Source organism: Leguminivora glycinivorella, chromosome 26 (assembly GCF_023078275.1).
Source record: "Leguminivora glycinivorella isolate SPB_JAAS2020 chromosome 26, LegGlyc_1.1, whole genome shotgun sequence".
Taxonomy (NCBI): domain Eukaryota; kingdom Metazoa; phylum Arthropoda; class Insecta; order Lepidoptera; family Tortricidae; genus Leguminivora; species Leguminivora glycinivorella.
Genome location: NC_062996.1, coordinates 3,413,936 through 3,427,701, shown reverse-complemented (window position 1 = coordinate 3,427,701; position 13,766 = coordinate 3,413,936). Strand labels below are relative to the sequence as shown.

The window sequence follows — 13,766 nt, the reverse complement described above, 5'->3', positions numbered from 1 at the left end:
TCGGACTGCATCCAAGCCGGTTTTCAAACTACCAGCGCCCTGGGCGAGATTTCGTGTGCGTGTGGATTGAGTGAGCACCTTCCGAAAAAAAAAATATATGCTGATCATTTAGTAAAAGTTCTAAAACAATTGTAAAACGAATCTCTGAATTTGTAAAAAGATAAATCAAAAGATACATCCATTAACATGTGCTCACTCAGTTCTCACAAACTACCAATGAAAACAGTGAATGTATTCATTTAACATAACATATAATATTTATATACTAACATTTAGTAAAAAATATGCCAACCTACCTCTACAAATTTTAGATCACCTAGTTACGTATTTAATTTTTTACAAATAGTTTCTTATGCTCACACAATCCTCACACTTTTGAAAAGTCGAATTTTGATGAAAAACATAAGATTTAGACCGCTATTATATGTGTATAGTTTAGCAAAAGTGAAATGGGAATTTGTAAAATACAAAACGAACCACTAACGTGTCAGGTTTTGACGTGATAACGTCTAATAACTCGTTACTACGGGCTGCATGCACGAAAAAGATGACGTCATTGTCCCGTTCCTCAAGGCCACCAAGCAAGAGCAAGTGGTTTGTGTATGGACGGTTGGGGTATAAGCAAAAGGGGCCCGAATTTAGGACTTAGAAAATTTTTAATTATTATTTTTGAGTGTTTGTAATTTAAAAACATGAAAGATTGCATTAAAATAAGCATCTTTTATAGAATGAAGTTGCTTGAAAAACCTATTTATTTAGGAGTTAGAGCAGTACGAAGTTGCGAATTTTCCCATAGTATTTACTAAGGCGCCAGAGACAGAAAATTTACGATGATTTTTTTTACCAATATAACCTATGTTAATAGTGATAAATCATATAGAACACGTTTAAATAAGGATGTTTTGTTACATAAACTTTTTCTTTTCCATTAATATTTACTGAGATATTAGGGTTCTAAGATTAGTAAATGGCACTAGCACTTTGTCTAGGATACAAAATGACGACTTTTATATAGATATAGGTTAGGTTCGTCAGGTATCTTCAAACGGCCGAAGGCCAAATTGCACAGAATAGGAGCCCCGCATAAGCGGGGCTCCGTCGATATCGCTTTCGGTCTCTGGCGCCTTAGTAAAACTACGGGAAAATTTTGCAACTTTGCACCACTCTAACTCCTAAATTAGTAGGTTTTTAAAATAACTTTAGTTTATAAAAGATGCTTATTTTAATGCATTCTTTCAAATAAGAACAAAAAAACGTGAAAGAAGTCCCAGAATCGGGCCCCTTTTGCTATACTCTGACCGCCCCTGTCTATACTACTGTAATGTTTGACGTTATCACGTTAAACTACCGTCCGTAAACCGACTTTACAGACAACCAATTTTTTTATAATAAATTTTTGTAAGTGCTCACTCAGTCCACACGTTTTGAGAAAGTTAAAAATGTAAAAATGTAAATATGTAAAGATTTGTAGCACCACAGACACTCGAAAGTACTTCAACATTTAGTAAAAATTTTTACTAAATATCCACCATCTAATATTTTATATTCGTTGTCTGGTTTTAAAGATATTCAGACATAACTTTTCTCATACAAATGTATCATGTAGGGTGACCACACTAAGTATGTCGGCTCCTTATTTGCCAAGAGTGGCACTGAAGCTTTAGTAGTTTCATGTGTTCTGCCTACCCCTTTATGGGATACAGGCGTGATTGTATATATGTATGTTGAACAATTCTCACTCTCGCTCACACAATTTCAAGAGATTTGGTAACTCCTTGCAGCGGCAGTGAGTGAAATTCGTAATTTGAGTTTGTTTTTCATTTAAGTCCGACTTACGCTTAACTGTAGATTTCTAAATAGGCTTTCCTGTAATCTATAGATTGAAGGCTCATCAGAGGAGAAGGTTGGTAATTTTTTGCCTATTCTCTTAAATTACTTGAGAGAACGGTTACTTGACTAAAATTTATAATTTTTTAATACTTATATAGAGCTCTTTCATTTCATATGTAACACAATATAGTTCATAAAACTTTAATTTTTAATTTTCACTTTTACCCCCCAAAGTGGCCCCTATAATTAAATTTTCTTAATTTAAATTACATGTGCGTCTTCGAGTCACAGGTTTGAAGTGATGGACCGCACGGTCTTTTTGTTTAAGCACTTAAAAATTCAAATCTAACTTACCAGTGTTAAGTAGGTATTTCTAAATAATATGTATTTATAAGTATATAAATATAGGTGGCGTTGCCACAGGTTAACATATGTGCCAAATTTCAAGTTAAGTAATTGGTTTCGTAGTTTTGGAGAAACTTGGCTGTGACAGACGGACAGAGAGACGCACGAGTAATACCCGTATCTCTGCGGTCCAATGCAATAGTTATTTGTTATACAAGGGGGCAAAGTTGTATTTTAACGCCGAGTGTGGAATTGAAAAACGAGCAAGTGAAAGGATTCTATAGTTGAACCACGAGCGAAGCGAGTGGTTCGAGAATAGAATCGTGAACTTGTGAGTTTTTTAAAACACGAGAAGTAAAATACATTTGCACCCGAGAAAGTATTGTGTTACACTTTTCCCCTCACTATAGCGAGGAAACTACAACGCAAAAAATGCGTTTATCACTGCTTCCAGTAGTTCCACAGGTGGTAAATCATCTTTATTACTAGATTCACCTACTTTTATCAACTTTAAAGCAGTTAATTAGACTTTATTCAAGGTCAAATTACTTTACCCACTATTGGATAAAATGCGTTTTTACCCGCTGGTATTAAAGGACAAAACACGTGTTTCCGAGCTAGTGAGGGGGAAAATACATATTAGCGCGTTCATGTCTTCTGTATTAGCAAATTACGTACAATTTTGTCGAGTGACTATTGTAGGTACCTATACAACAGTCTTTTCAATCTTGTTACTGATTCTTTAGCAATGTGCGGTTCAAGTACCTACATTTGGTTTGTATGTAAGTACATACTTATGTTAAGAGCTGTCAAATGTAAAGTGAACCGTTAACTGCTAAAAACTCAGTTTCCTTAACTGTTCATTTTAATGTTAGGTACCTAACTCACAAACAGGCAGGTACTTACGTTTCGAACAGGTATGTGAGCAACTGCCTCTAAATGTTTTCTCAACACTTCTAAGTACCAAAAATCGGCATTGGTTTGGCTCAGTTCGTCAAATAAGTGTATAGTGTCGGTTAGCGTCGTGTTAGCTCCGAGTACCAAGTTTACATCTATATAGTGGGAACGCAACTCGGCGACACTGCTTATGTCTACTAGAACTTTGGGGTAGAACTTGATGGGGTATGCTCCTGTAAAAATACAATAAATATATATAAATAGTACACAAGGGCGGATATATAGCTTTATAGGTAGGAACAGAGGAGTTCATAAATATGAGTGCATTTTTTAATCTTATTGCAACGAGTTAAGGTGAAGAAATGTACACATATTTATGAACTCGACTGTACTCAACCCTGTTATCAAACTATATAAGATACAACGGGGCAAATCCCGATTGGGGGACAATTGTAACTAATCCAGTTTTTCCATTATTACACTATTAAGTTGAGTTCCACACGTATCCACTAAACACGCGTGCCATATATTTATAACCGGTGGACTCTCTATTTAATAATGCAAACATTGTAAAACATCGAAAAAATGGATCAGTTGCAATTGCCACCCAGTCGAAATTGTCCTACTTACTTACTTAGGTACTTGGCTGGCGTTATAACCAGAGATCGGATTTTTGTGCGTCATCTCATACTAAAAGTCATTGAAGTGTCACTAAGAATGTCGTACCTTATTTATTTGTTCTATGCTATGTAACTACTTACCTTTAGAGGTATTACCAGAAACCAACATATAGTTGCTATAGCCGTTAACTTGATCGAGAGATTCAAATATTTCCTTAATATTATTAACTCTGAACCACAATCTACCATCAGACAATGATATCCTCTTAGTTACCGCCTCTTCACCCGAAACATTTGCATTGATTAAACACCAGTCTTGGTCTTTGTCACCGCAAGTGCCACCACATTTTACTCCCGATTTTGGACATACTAAATTGTCAATGTCTTCGATGTCTTTTATTTTGTTGAGGATTTTAGGGTCAGGGTCGACCGCGAAGGATTTGAATGCTTCCAGAATAGGTCGGTAGCCGGTACAGCGGCAGAGGTTGCTGCCAAACGACTTCTCTATTTGTTCTTCCGTCAAATGGTGCTCGCTGCCTTGTATTAGACTATAAACCAAAATTATATTCATTATATAAATAACTATTCCAAATTTCAAAGCGATAGCATAAGTAGTTCTCGAGATATTTAGGAGTGAAACGTTGAAGTCAGAAATGTTTTTATAGTACCACCGAATATTTTAATAATGCAAGTAAGTTTAAGCTGATACTTAATAAGAAGTCTTTTTTTTTTTTTTAGTATAGATAGGTAGACGTTTGACCACGATCACACCGGCCCCAATTTCATATAGGTGACAGGTGCGACAATTGTCACAAAATATTACATATGTAGAATTATTGGTTTCACCACGCTGACAGGTGCGACAATTGTAGAATACAATTGTCACGACTAACCATAGGGATAAATGTATCAAATTATGAATAGTAGTTGACTCAAATGGCAATAAGTAAATTTATTTAATGGATATTTTTATATTTATTGGCTGACTATAAATTTAAATGCCTTTATTAACTTCGATAAAACTTATTTTAAACTATTCATTACCTAAATCCTCTCCCACCATTATATAATTTTTTTCGGTAACATTATTTATGTGTATCAAGTAGGCATTGGTTATGTGTTAGTATTTTGTTTCAAAAACAATATTGCAGTATGGATATAATAAGAAAGATGACTATCTTAAAATTGATTTCCGACCGCAAATTCGTGTTATTTAATAAATTTGATAACAAATTAATATCCGCAATGAAAGTTAATACTTAAATATAAAGGAATAGCTCAACGTTTGATTGAAACGGGTGTATGGCAAAGAAATAGAAATATCTAAGATATATACCTAACTTGGCACTATACTAAGTATTTAATAAGTTTGAATTATTAAGATATATAAAATTTATTTCTTATAAACGTGAATAAAAGAAGAAGAAGTAAAAACATTGACCATTAGGTACTACAATAAAAATATACAAATAACAAATTAAACAAATTAAAACTATTCTAAACTAATAGTTAAAATGCTTAACTAAACTAAAAATATTTGAATTTGGAATTCGGTGTACCTAAATACGAAGGTAACTCGTTCATTTAAAAACGCTCAAATTAATTTGAGGGTATTTGTATAAAATAATATTAATGATAGCTATTTAGGTGCATAGGTATGTAGTATTTTTTATGATACATAAGTTTAAAAACACAATTTAGTATAATAATATGTATTAACGCAGAGAAATCTCAAAAATATACCTAAGTACTAATAATGTTACGAAGGGTCCAATAGCGTTTACTAACAGCAACACTCTTAACTAATCATCGGTAGGCTTTATGCCCTTGTAATAAGGTACTAACATTGCTGCCGATGGTACAATGATAAAAATAAATTGAGATATCCGTAGTTTGCTACAATTTTAATTTCATATTTACGTAGCATTATTGAAACTTATATCGACGGCGAAGTAACAGGAACTCCTAACTAAGTACGAAAACCTAAGGAATTACTATCACTATCACTAATAGTGTCACTATACCACTCGCATGGGCAGCCATTTTGAACAACGCGTATGTCAACCACAAATTACTACAATTGTCACACAATTCGACACATCTTAATCCTCCTGTCGAGATTCACCGACAATTCTACAAATATGTCGCCTAGAAATAATAATTATTGTTTCACAACATAATTGTAATACATACAATTGTAGCAAAATGCCTGTCATGTTTGTAAGCAATTCTATAGAAAATATTTTATAAAATTGTAATTTGTCACCTGTCATCGACAATTGTCGCTCGACATATGTCACTGACAATTGTAGCCTTTTTGAAAGATGGTAAGTGATGATGCGGTCTACGGTGGAGCTCGCTTACCTATGAGATACCTATTTACTCTTGCTTTAAAGAGACCTGGATTGTACTCGTGCGGAAACACAGACTTAGGCAGGGCATTCCACTCCTTGGCGGTTCGCAAAAGAAATGTTGAAGCGAAAGTCGTGAAAAACTATAGTTCATATACATACCTGTACATGCTCATAACGAATCCAGGGCTGCAGTACCCACACTGCGAGCCAAAGTAGTTGTTGAGGCGGTTTTGTATTATGTTGTAGCCCTTCTTCCTGTTGCCGATGCCCTCTATGGTGGTGATGTCCCAGCCATCGCAGGACAGCACAGTGACGAGACACTGGAAAATATCTTCAATGAGTCCAACTAGGGTAATTAACAACCAGAACCATAGGCCTGTTAATTATATGGCAGGATTCTAATTGATAATAAATTAAGTAGCGAACATACGACCGCACCGCGACCTTGGAATGAGAAGGCACACTAAAAGGTTATGACAGATGGCGCCACCCTATTAGTCCACTGCACAGATAAAGAATTTCATACGTAAGAGCGAGATATGTTTTTTCTCTCTCTCACATGTGAATGACAGTGACATGCCTAGCACTTGCACAGGCGCCGTCTGGCGGGATAAAATGTCACTGTGCCTCCTCATTATTTCAAAGAGTTTTTTCTCGCTTTCACTTACGTAAACACAATACAATTATTAACTAATTAGCAATTTTTATGCCAACAGCTAAATCAATTTTCACCACACCAACTGGTAAAGGCTTACTTTGCTATTCGAAAACAGATAGCAAAATTGCATTTTATCCACAAGAGTGCAAAGTAATTTCATACAAATTTTAACTTGATGTCTTAAGCTGGCTGCTAGAATTTACCTATAAATGATGATTTTGAATCATAAATATTGAATAGATTAATGGATTTGATTTAGTTTGATATTTTATAGTCAGTATTCTGTTCGTGTTGGTGTGGTGAAAAATTTTGTGTTTCACTCGGTGGCAAAGTTTGTTTAACCTTCGTGCCTTGAAACCCTCGCAACGCTCAAGATTCCACTTTTTGAACCTCTCGCTACGCTCGCGGTTCAATATTGGAATCTTTCGCTTGCTCGGGTATCAATATTGGCACGTGCGGTTAAACAATAACTTTGCCCCCTTGTAAAACAAATAACTATTTTGAAATGTTTTTTTTTGTTTTTACGTACAAGCGAGTAACCACACCGCGCAAAATTTACATACTTAAGCATAATCTTCTGCAGAGGAGAAATAGTACGAATACGAATGCTGCCTTCCGCGTCGCTTGATTAAGGTCAAAACAGTCCTCAGTGCTGTCATATTCCCGCTCAAACCAGACTAAGGCTATGTTAGGTACCGTGTTGGCTCGCTGGACAGTTCGGTCGCGGTCGCGGTCGTTTTACGACGGACGTCCGCGTAGTTGACTCGCTAAGGCGCCGCAGCCGCTCGCCGCAGCCACACTCTAGACATCTCTACAGACAGTTGAAGAAATATTTAACACCCCTGCAATCAAGCTTCTACGCAGGGGTCAGTTACTGCAGTTGCACTGCATTTGACGGTACTCAAGTATATCCTGAGTTAAAATAAAACAGACTAAGGGCTACGTTACCGTGTTGACAGAGAACTCCCTCCAGACACATGTACTTAGTCCGGCGCAGGACCGCGCACCGCCGGATTAGTCCGACGCAGGACCGCGCACCGCCGGATGTACTCCGCGACCGCGTCTCGGACGTCCGTGCGCTCACCACGTCCGACGGCTAACCACCAGATTCCCGTCCGCGGTCGACGACGGAGTGTAAATACTATCGTGCTTACACACACGACACCGTCCGCACCTTCACCACAGTGTAAATACTATCGTGCTTACACACACTGACACCGCACCTTCACACACTGACACCTCTGACACTGGCTACGTTACCGTGTTGACAGAGAAGCTGACTGTCTCGCCGGCGGTGCGCACGCACACATTCACGATGCAAGCGCCGCAGCTACCCTCCAGACACATGTACTTGGTCCCGCGCAGCTCCGCGTAGCGCCGGATGTACTCCGTCAGCGTCGTGTCTACTGACATCTCCGCGCCCGCTGGGATCAAATTGCACATTATTTACGTTAGCCGGGTCCACACAGAGCGAGGCACGTCTCGAGGCAATGTGCTCACGCGACGAACGTGCAATGTGTGCTTCGGCCGGGGCAGGTTGCTTAGTCCGTTTTCACACTATCCGATCCAGAGGTCGGAACGATTTCAATGGAAAAAATCCAAGATGGCGCCTGTAATGGGATATCGGTCTGACATCCGATATCGGATCGGATAATGTAAAAACACACTTAGCCGAGCAAAACGCACGCACTGTTTCGGCCGAGATACGTTGACGACCTGTCTGGCTTAGTCGGTAGTGACCCTGCCTGCTGAGCTGCGGTCCTGGGTTCGAATCCCGGTAAGGCCATTTATTTGTGTGATGAGCAGAGATTCCTGAGTCATGGATGTTTTCTATGTATACAAGTATTTGTGTAAGATATCTTTGCCGGTTAATGTTGAAGGTATTTCTGATCCTGTAAATATATATGTTTGGGCAGTGTTTTAAAGTAGACTCACCCCTAAATTCATGTGCTATGTTTAATCCAGTAGACACTACAATGACTCCTGTCTTTGAAATAACTCCTACCATGGTGGGTAGCGCTATTAAGGGCATGAAAAGGGGTAAGTCTCCTGGATATGATGGGCTAAGTATAGAACATCTGCAACACGCAGGTCCGCATTTGAATAGAGTAATGACTATGTTTTTCACCTTTTGTTTACGCCACTCATACTTACCTTGCGACCTTATGAAAACTGTTGCGATACCGCTGATAAAAGACTCGACAGGGGACATTTCAGATAAAGCGAACTATCGCCCCATCTCGCTTGCTACAGTTGTTGCGAAAGTGTTAGATAAAATACTGGATGTGCATCTTAGTCAACATATAAACCCGTGTAATGCACAGTTTGGATTTCAGGAAGGTTTAGGTACTGAAAGTGCCATTCTAACACTGAAGCATACTGTTGATTACTATATCAAGAAAAAATCGCCAATATAGGTACGCATGCTTCCTAGACTTGTCCAAAGCATTCGATCTTGTGTCCTAAGTACAATCTGCTTTGGGACAAGTTGGGGGCTACGGGCGTAGCACCTGAGGTGGTCATGAGTCTCTTATCATATATTGGTACAGTAATCAAAAAAACAAGGTTAGGTGGGCAAATGTCTATTCTGACGAGTTTTCACTCAGCTGTGGGGTCAGACAGGGCGGTTTGACATCTCCAAGATTATTTAACTTGTATATTGATCAGCTGATTGGCGAGCTGAGTAGCACATATATCGGTTGCCGGCTAGATAATATAAGTGTTAATAATATAAGCTATGCGGACGATATGGTGTTGCTGAGTCCGTCGTTCTATGGATTGCAACAACTAATAAAAATATGTGAAAGGTATGCGGTTACACATGGCTTAAGGTATAATGTCAAAAAAAGTGAGTTCGTTATTTTCAAAGGTAAAAACAAGTTAAATAAATAAATATTATAGGACATTCTTACACAGATTGACTGAGGCCCACGGTAAGCTCAAGAAGGCTTGTGTTGTGGGTACTCAGACAACGATATATATAATATATAAATACTTATATACATAGAAAACATCCATGACTCAGGAACAAATATCTGCGCTCATCACACAAATAATTGCCCTTACCGGGATTCGAACCTGGGACCGCGGCGTAGCAGGCAGGGTCACTACCGACTGCGCCAGACCGGTCGTCAAAAGTTGCCCCTGTACATTCCACCACTTCTTCTAAACAATATGCCTCTAAAGAGGGTATCAGAATTTAAATATCTGGCCCATGTACTAACCGAGGACCTTAAAGATGACAGGGATATAGAACGTGAGCGAAGGTCACTGTCCGTTCGTGGCAATATGCTGGCCCATAGATTTACTCGTTGTAGTGTTCCTGTAAAGCTTACTCTTTTTAGAGCCTATTGCCAAAGCTTCTACTCGTGTGATCTATGGGTCGGTTTTACGCAGCGGGCGTACAGTGCACTTAGAGTGCAGTATAATAATGCATTCAGGGCATTGTTGAGTTGAGGCTCCCTCGCCATTGTAGCGCGTCGGGCATGTTTGCGGACGCCGCTGTCGATGGTTTTTATGCGATAATGCGCAAAAAGTCGGCGTCCGTAATAAGACGTGTGCGAGAGAGCGGCAACAGCATCCTGTGGATGATAGCAGACAGGCTGGACTCGCCCGTCCTTGGCCGGTTCGTGGATCTGCACGTGAGGGATCCGTGAAAGTATTTTTTGTGTTGTGTTAATGTTTTATTTTATTTGTACTAAATTATTCTAACTTAGTTATTAAGTTTTAGAGCTACTAACCATATTATGGAACCTGTCTTCTGAAATAAATGATTTTTATTTTATTTTATTTTTATATTACATATATATATCGTTGTCTGAGTACCTGCAACACAAGCCTTCTTGAGCTTACCGTGGGACTCAGTCAATCTGTGTAAGAATGTCTTATAATATTTAGTTATTTATTTATCTGTTTAAAGCATGTATATCGTCGCTTAGCACCCATAGTACAAGCTTTGCTTAGTTTGGGGCTAAGTTGAACTGTGTAAGGTGTCCTCAATATTTATTTATTTTTATTTATAGCACGTTTGCCGCGCGAGGAAATTGCCTCGCTCTGTGTGGACCCGGCTATTCTACTACTTAAGTATATATCTACTACTTAGTATTTGTCATGCGCGGATCTCATGGGGGTCATGACCCCCCTGGAGTATACAAATTGACCCCCCGTTGGGCCTGGGCCTTTACCACCCCCCCTGGGCACGAAGCTGGATCCGCGCTTGGTATTTGTAACCATACAATTCAAAATATTTTTATTTATACACTCCTCCAATGATTATTGATCCGAAGCATAGAACGTTCTGATGTGGCTTGCGAAACCAAACTTGGTTTTGAAAATGCGATCACAGGGTGCTCAATGAAGCTGGCCGGCTGGGTTGTATATAGCTATACGAAGGCTTCAGTCGCATCTTGCGGAGACGGCGCTCAGCATCCAGGCCCCGTAGCCGAATGGCATTTCTACGACGCGAAACGATAACGAAACGCTGCGAAAGGTAAGTCGGGCTCTGTCGCGCCAATACGCACGAGCGATAGAGATAGATATCTACGAGCGTTTCGTTTCGTGAGCGTTTGTGCCATTCGGCTACGCACCCCTGTCTTCTAAACTTATTCTTTATTTATATAGGCAATATATATTTAAAAAATATTTTAAGCGGGTTACTCACGTGTTAAGTCGATATAGCGTCGTTCAACATGTTTCGATACATTTTCGTCGTCATATTCGTCGCGCTCTCGATATGTAAAGGCGGGGTCGCTACTCTTGAGAAAGATCCTCGAAAATGGATCGAAACATGTCGAACGCTATATCGACTTAACACGTGAGTAACCCACTTAAAATATTTTTTAAATATGTTTGAGTCTCACGGGAGTTTTATAGTTAAAATTATAGCAAGTACTTTTAAATTGTTTTTCTACTCCCGAACTGTTATTCGTCATTTACAGGGTCGAGCATAGATCGTTAAAACCCTACATAAAAGATGCCCGCCCCCGCCCGGCGCCCCGCGCACCCGCGCATACGATATAGCTCTTAAAGTATTGTTAGGTAGCCTTTCAGGGATATAGCGTGGGTGCGCGGGGCGCCGGGGATTGCGGCGTCGCGGGGGAGTGCGAGCGACAGGGTGAGTGCAGAAACATTGCAGAGGACAAGTCAAAATACTTATAGGAAACAGTGCGAATTTCACGAAAGATATTCTAGAAAACTATTCAAGTATTCAAAAGTAAGTGCATGGTCGTAGAAAAAGTATTGTATGCAACGGTATTTAACTGAGTCAAAAAACTACTCGTGGCGTCTTAATAACAATTTTCGGCTTCGCCTCAAATTGTTACCCACGCCACTCGTCTTTTTTTACCCCCTTTAAACGCCTGTTGCATAAAATACTATAACTTTGTGTTAAACGGTGGCGTCATTGATACATTATGCAGGATTGCGAGTCAAGCGTGCAGTAGGTATATGCGATCAATCGCGCGCGGGGTGCGCGTTTACTCCTCATTCAGTCGCATTGTATTTTTATTCAATTGTAGCGTTGTTTTTGTAAAGATGTTTTTGTATATACTTTTAAGTACTTACATGTAAAAAGGTTTTGTAAAATCTTACTTACCGCTAAATGGTTTCCCATTGATAGTGAAATGAACTCTATCCATTTTGCACAGTCGTTTGCCTGAACCGGTATCCACTTATTTACAGTTTGGCAAAAAAAAGTAGAAGTGGCACTAAAGATTTAAATCATGGCATATCAACACTTACTTTTCTCATACCACAAAATTAAAATTTTGAAAATAACCCTGACATAGTGGACCGATTTCCATTAAACATTGCTAAGAATAAGAACACTGCCGAATAATTCAGCTTTCAAACAAAAAAAACTAAATAGAAATCGGTTCATCCGTTCGGGAGCTACGATGCCACAAACAAACACACACACACAGACCGACACGTCAAACTTATAACACCCCGTCGTCTTTGCGTCGGGGATTAAAAAGTGCCATAATAGTTGCCACATACACGGCAAAACGCTTTAGATAGACGGTGATGCTCCTATTTATTTTCTATTCTTTTTTGCCAGTTGCTGTAATTTTGGTAGGTCTAGTTACCAGCTGTCACATTCACGTATCGAAGCGATTTATTTTATTTTATTATTCAAATAAGTTACACAGCAAAAAATACAAAACAGAGAGAAGAAAAAAAATACAATATTCTATTTGGGCGACGACGTAACAGCGTGGCTCCGTTGCGTCGTCTGACTATATCCGAATCACGATACTGAACATCTATCGTTCGTTGCATCACTTGCATCACGCCCATAAACACTTTCAAATTAATCAATGTTATGTGAAATTAGCGGAAACATTTAAATGCGCTTAGGATAATTATTATTGGTTCAATGCATACAGGATGATTTAGCACAATTTTCTTTTTTAACCCCCGACGCGAAACGACGGGGTGTTATAAGTTTGACGTGTCTGTCTGTCTGTTTGTCTGTCTGTCTGTGTGTGTCTCTGTCTGTGGCATCGTAGCTCCCGAACGGATGAACATATTTAGATTTAGTTTTTTTTTGTCTGAAAGCTGAGTTAGGCTTCCCACAGACAGTCTTAAAAATTCATAATCTTAAAAAAAACTTGTATGCAATCTGACAGTTCAAACTGACACTGACAAGACACTGACAGATCTGTATCTGATCTGTTTAAGACTGTCTGTGGGAAGCCATGTTTCATAATCTTAAAAAAAAATTGAAAATCAGTTCAAACTGTCAGTCAATCTCTTTGTCGCGGTCGGAAAATCGGTCTACTCTGTCGCGGTCGGGGGTTCTTTCAAAATTTTAATTTTTGATGAATACTTTTGCATGTTAAATTGTTGGATTATATTTCACACAGAGACTTCAACATAATTATAATTTTAAATCGTGGTGACCTTAATCTTAATTATTTAGTAAAAGCTATTAGTACTATTGTGGGGGATATCCCACAGGTCTAACACTATATAGCAGAGATCTATAGCACAAGGAAACCAAGAAAGTGTACACCAGGAATTTATTCAATGTTTACATGAGAACTGTTATTGACCGACTGA

The 13,766-nt window shown here is 38.8% G+C and overlaps 1 protein-coding gene across 1 annotated transcript in view; it reads right to left on the bottom strand.

The window, feature by feature from the left end:
- LOC125239740 (xanthine dehydrogenase-like) overlaps positions 1-12,544 on the bottom strand; it is a 32,497-nt gene extending 19,953 nt beyond the window's left edge. Inside the window, exons 1-5 of the mRNA XM_048147388.1 lie at positions 12,298-12,544; positions 7,965-8,128; positions 6,206-6,366; positions 3,834-4,240; positions 3,082-3,305 (exon numbers count right to left, since the gene is read on the bottom strand). Of these exons, the coding sequence (XP_048003345.1) occupies positions 3,082-3,305; positions 3,834-4,240; positions 6,206-6,366; positions 7,965-8,128; positions 12,298-12,340 (999 nt within the window). The 5' untranslated portion in view covers positions 12,341-12,544. The remainder of the gene's footprint in view (positions 1-3,081; positions 3,306-3,833; positions 4,241-6,205; positions 6,367-7,964; positions 8,129-12,297) is intronic.
- Between the last annotated feature and the right edge of the window lie 1,222 nt (positions 12,545-13,766).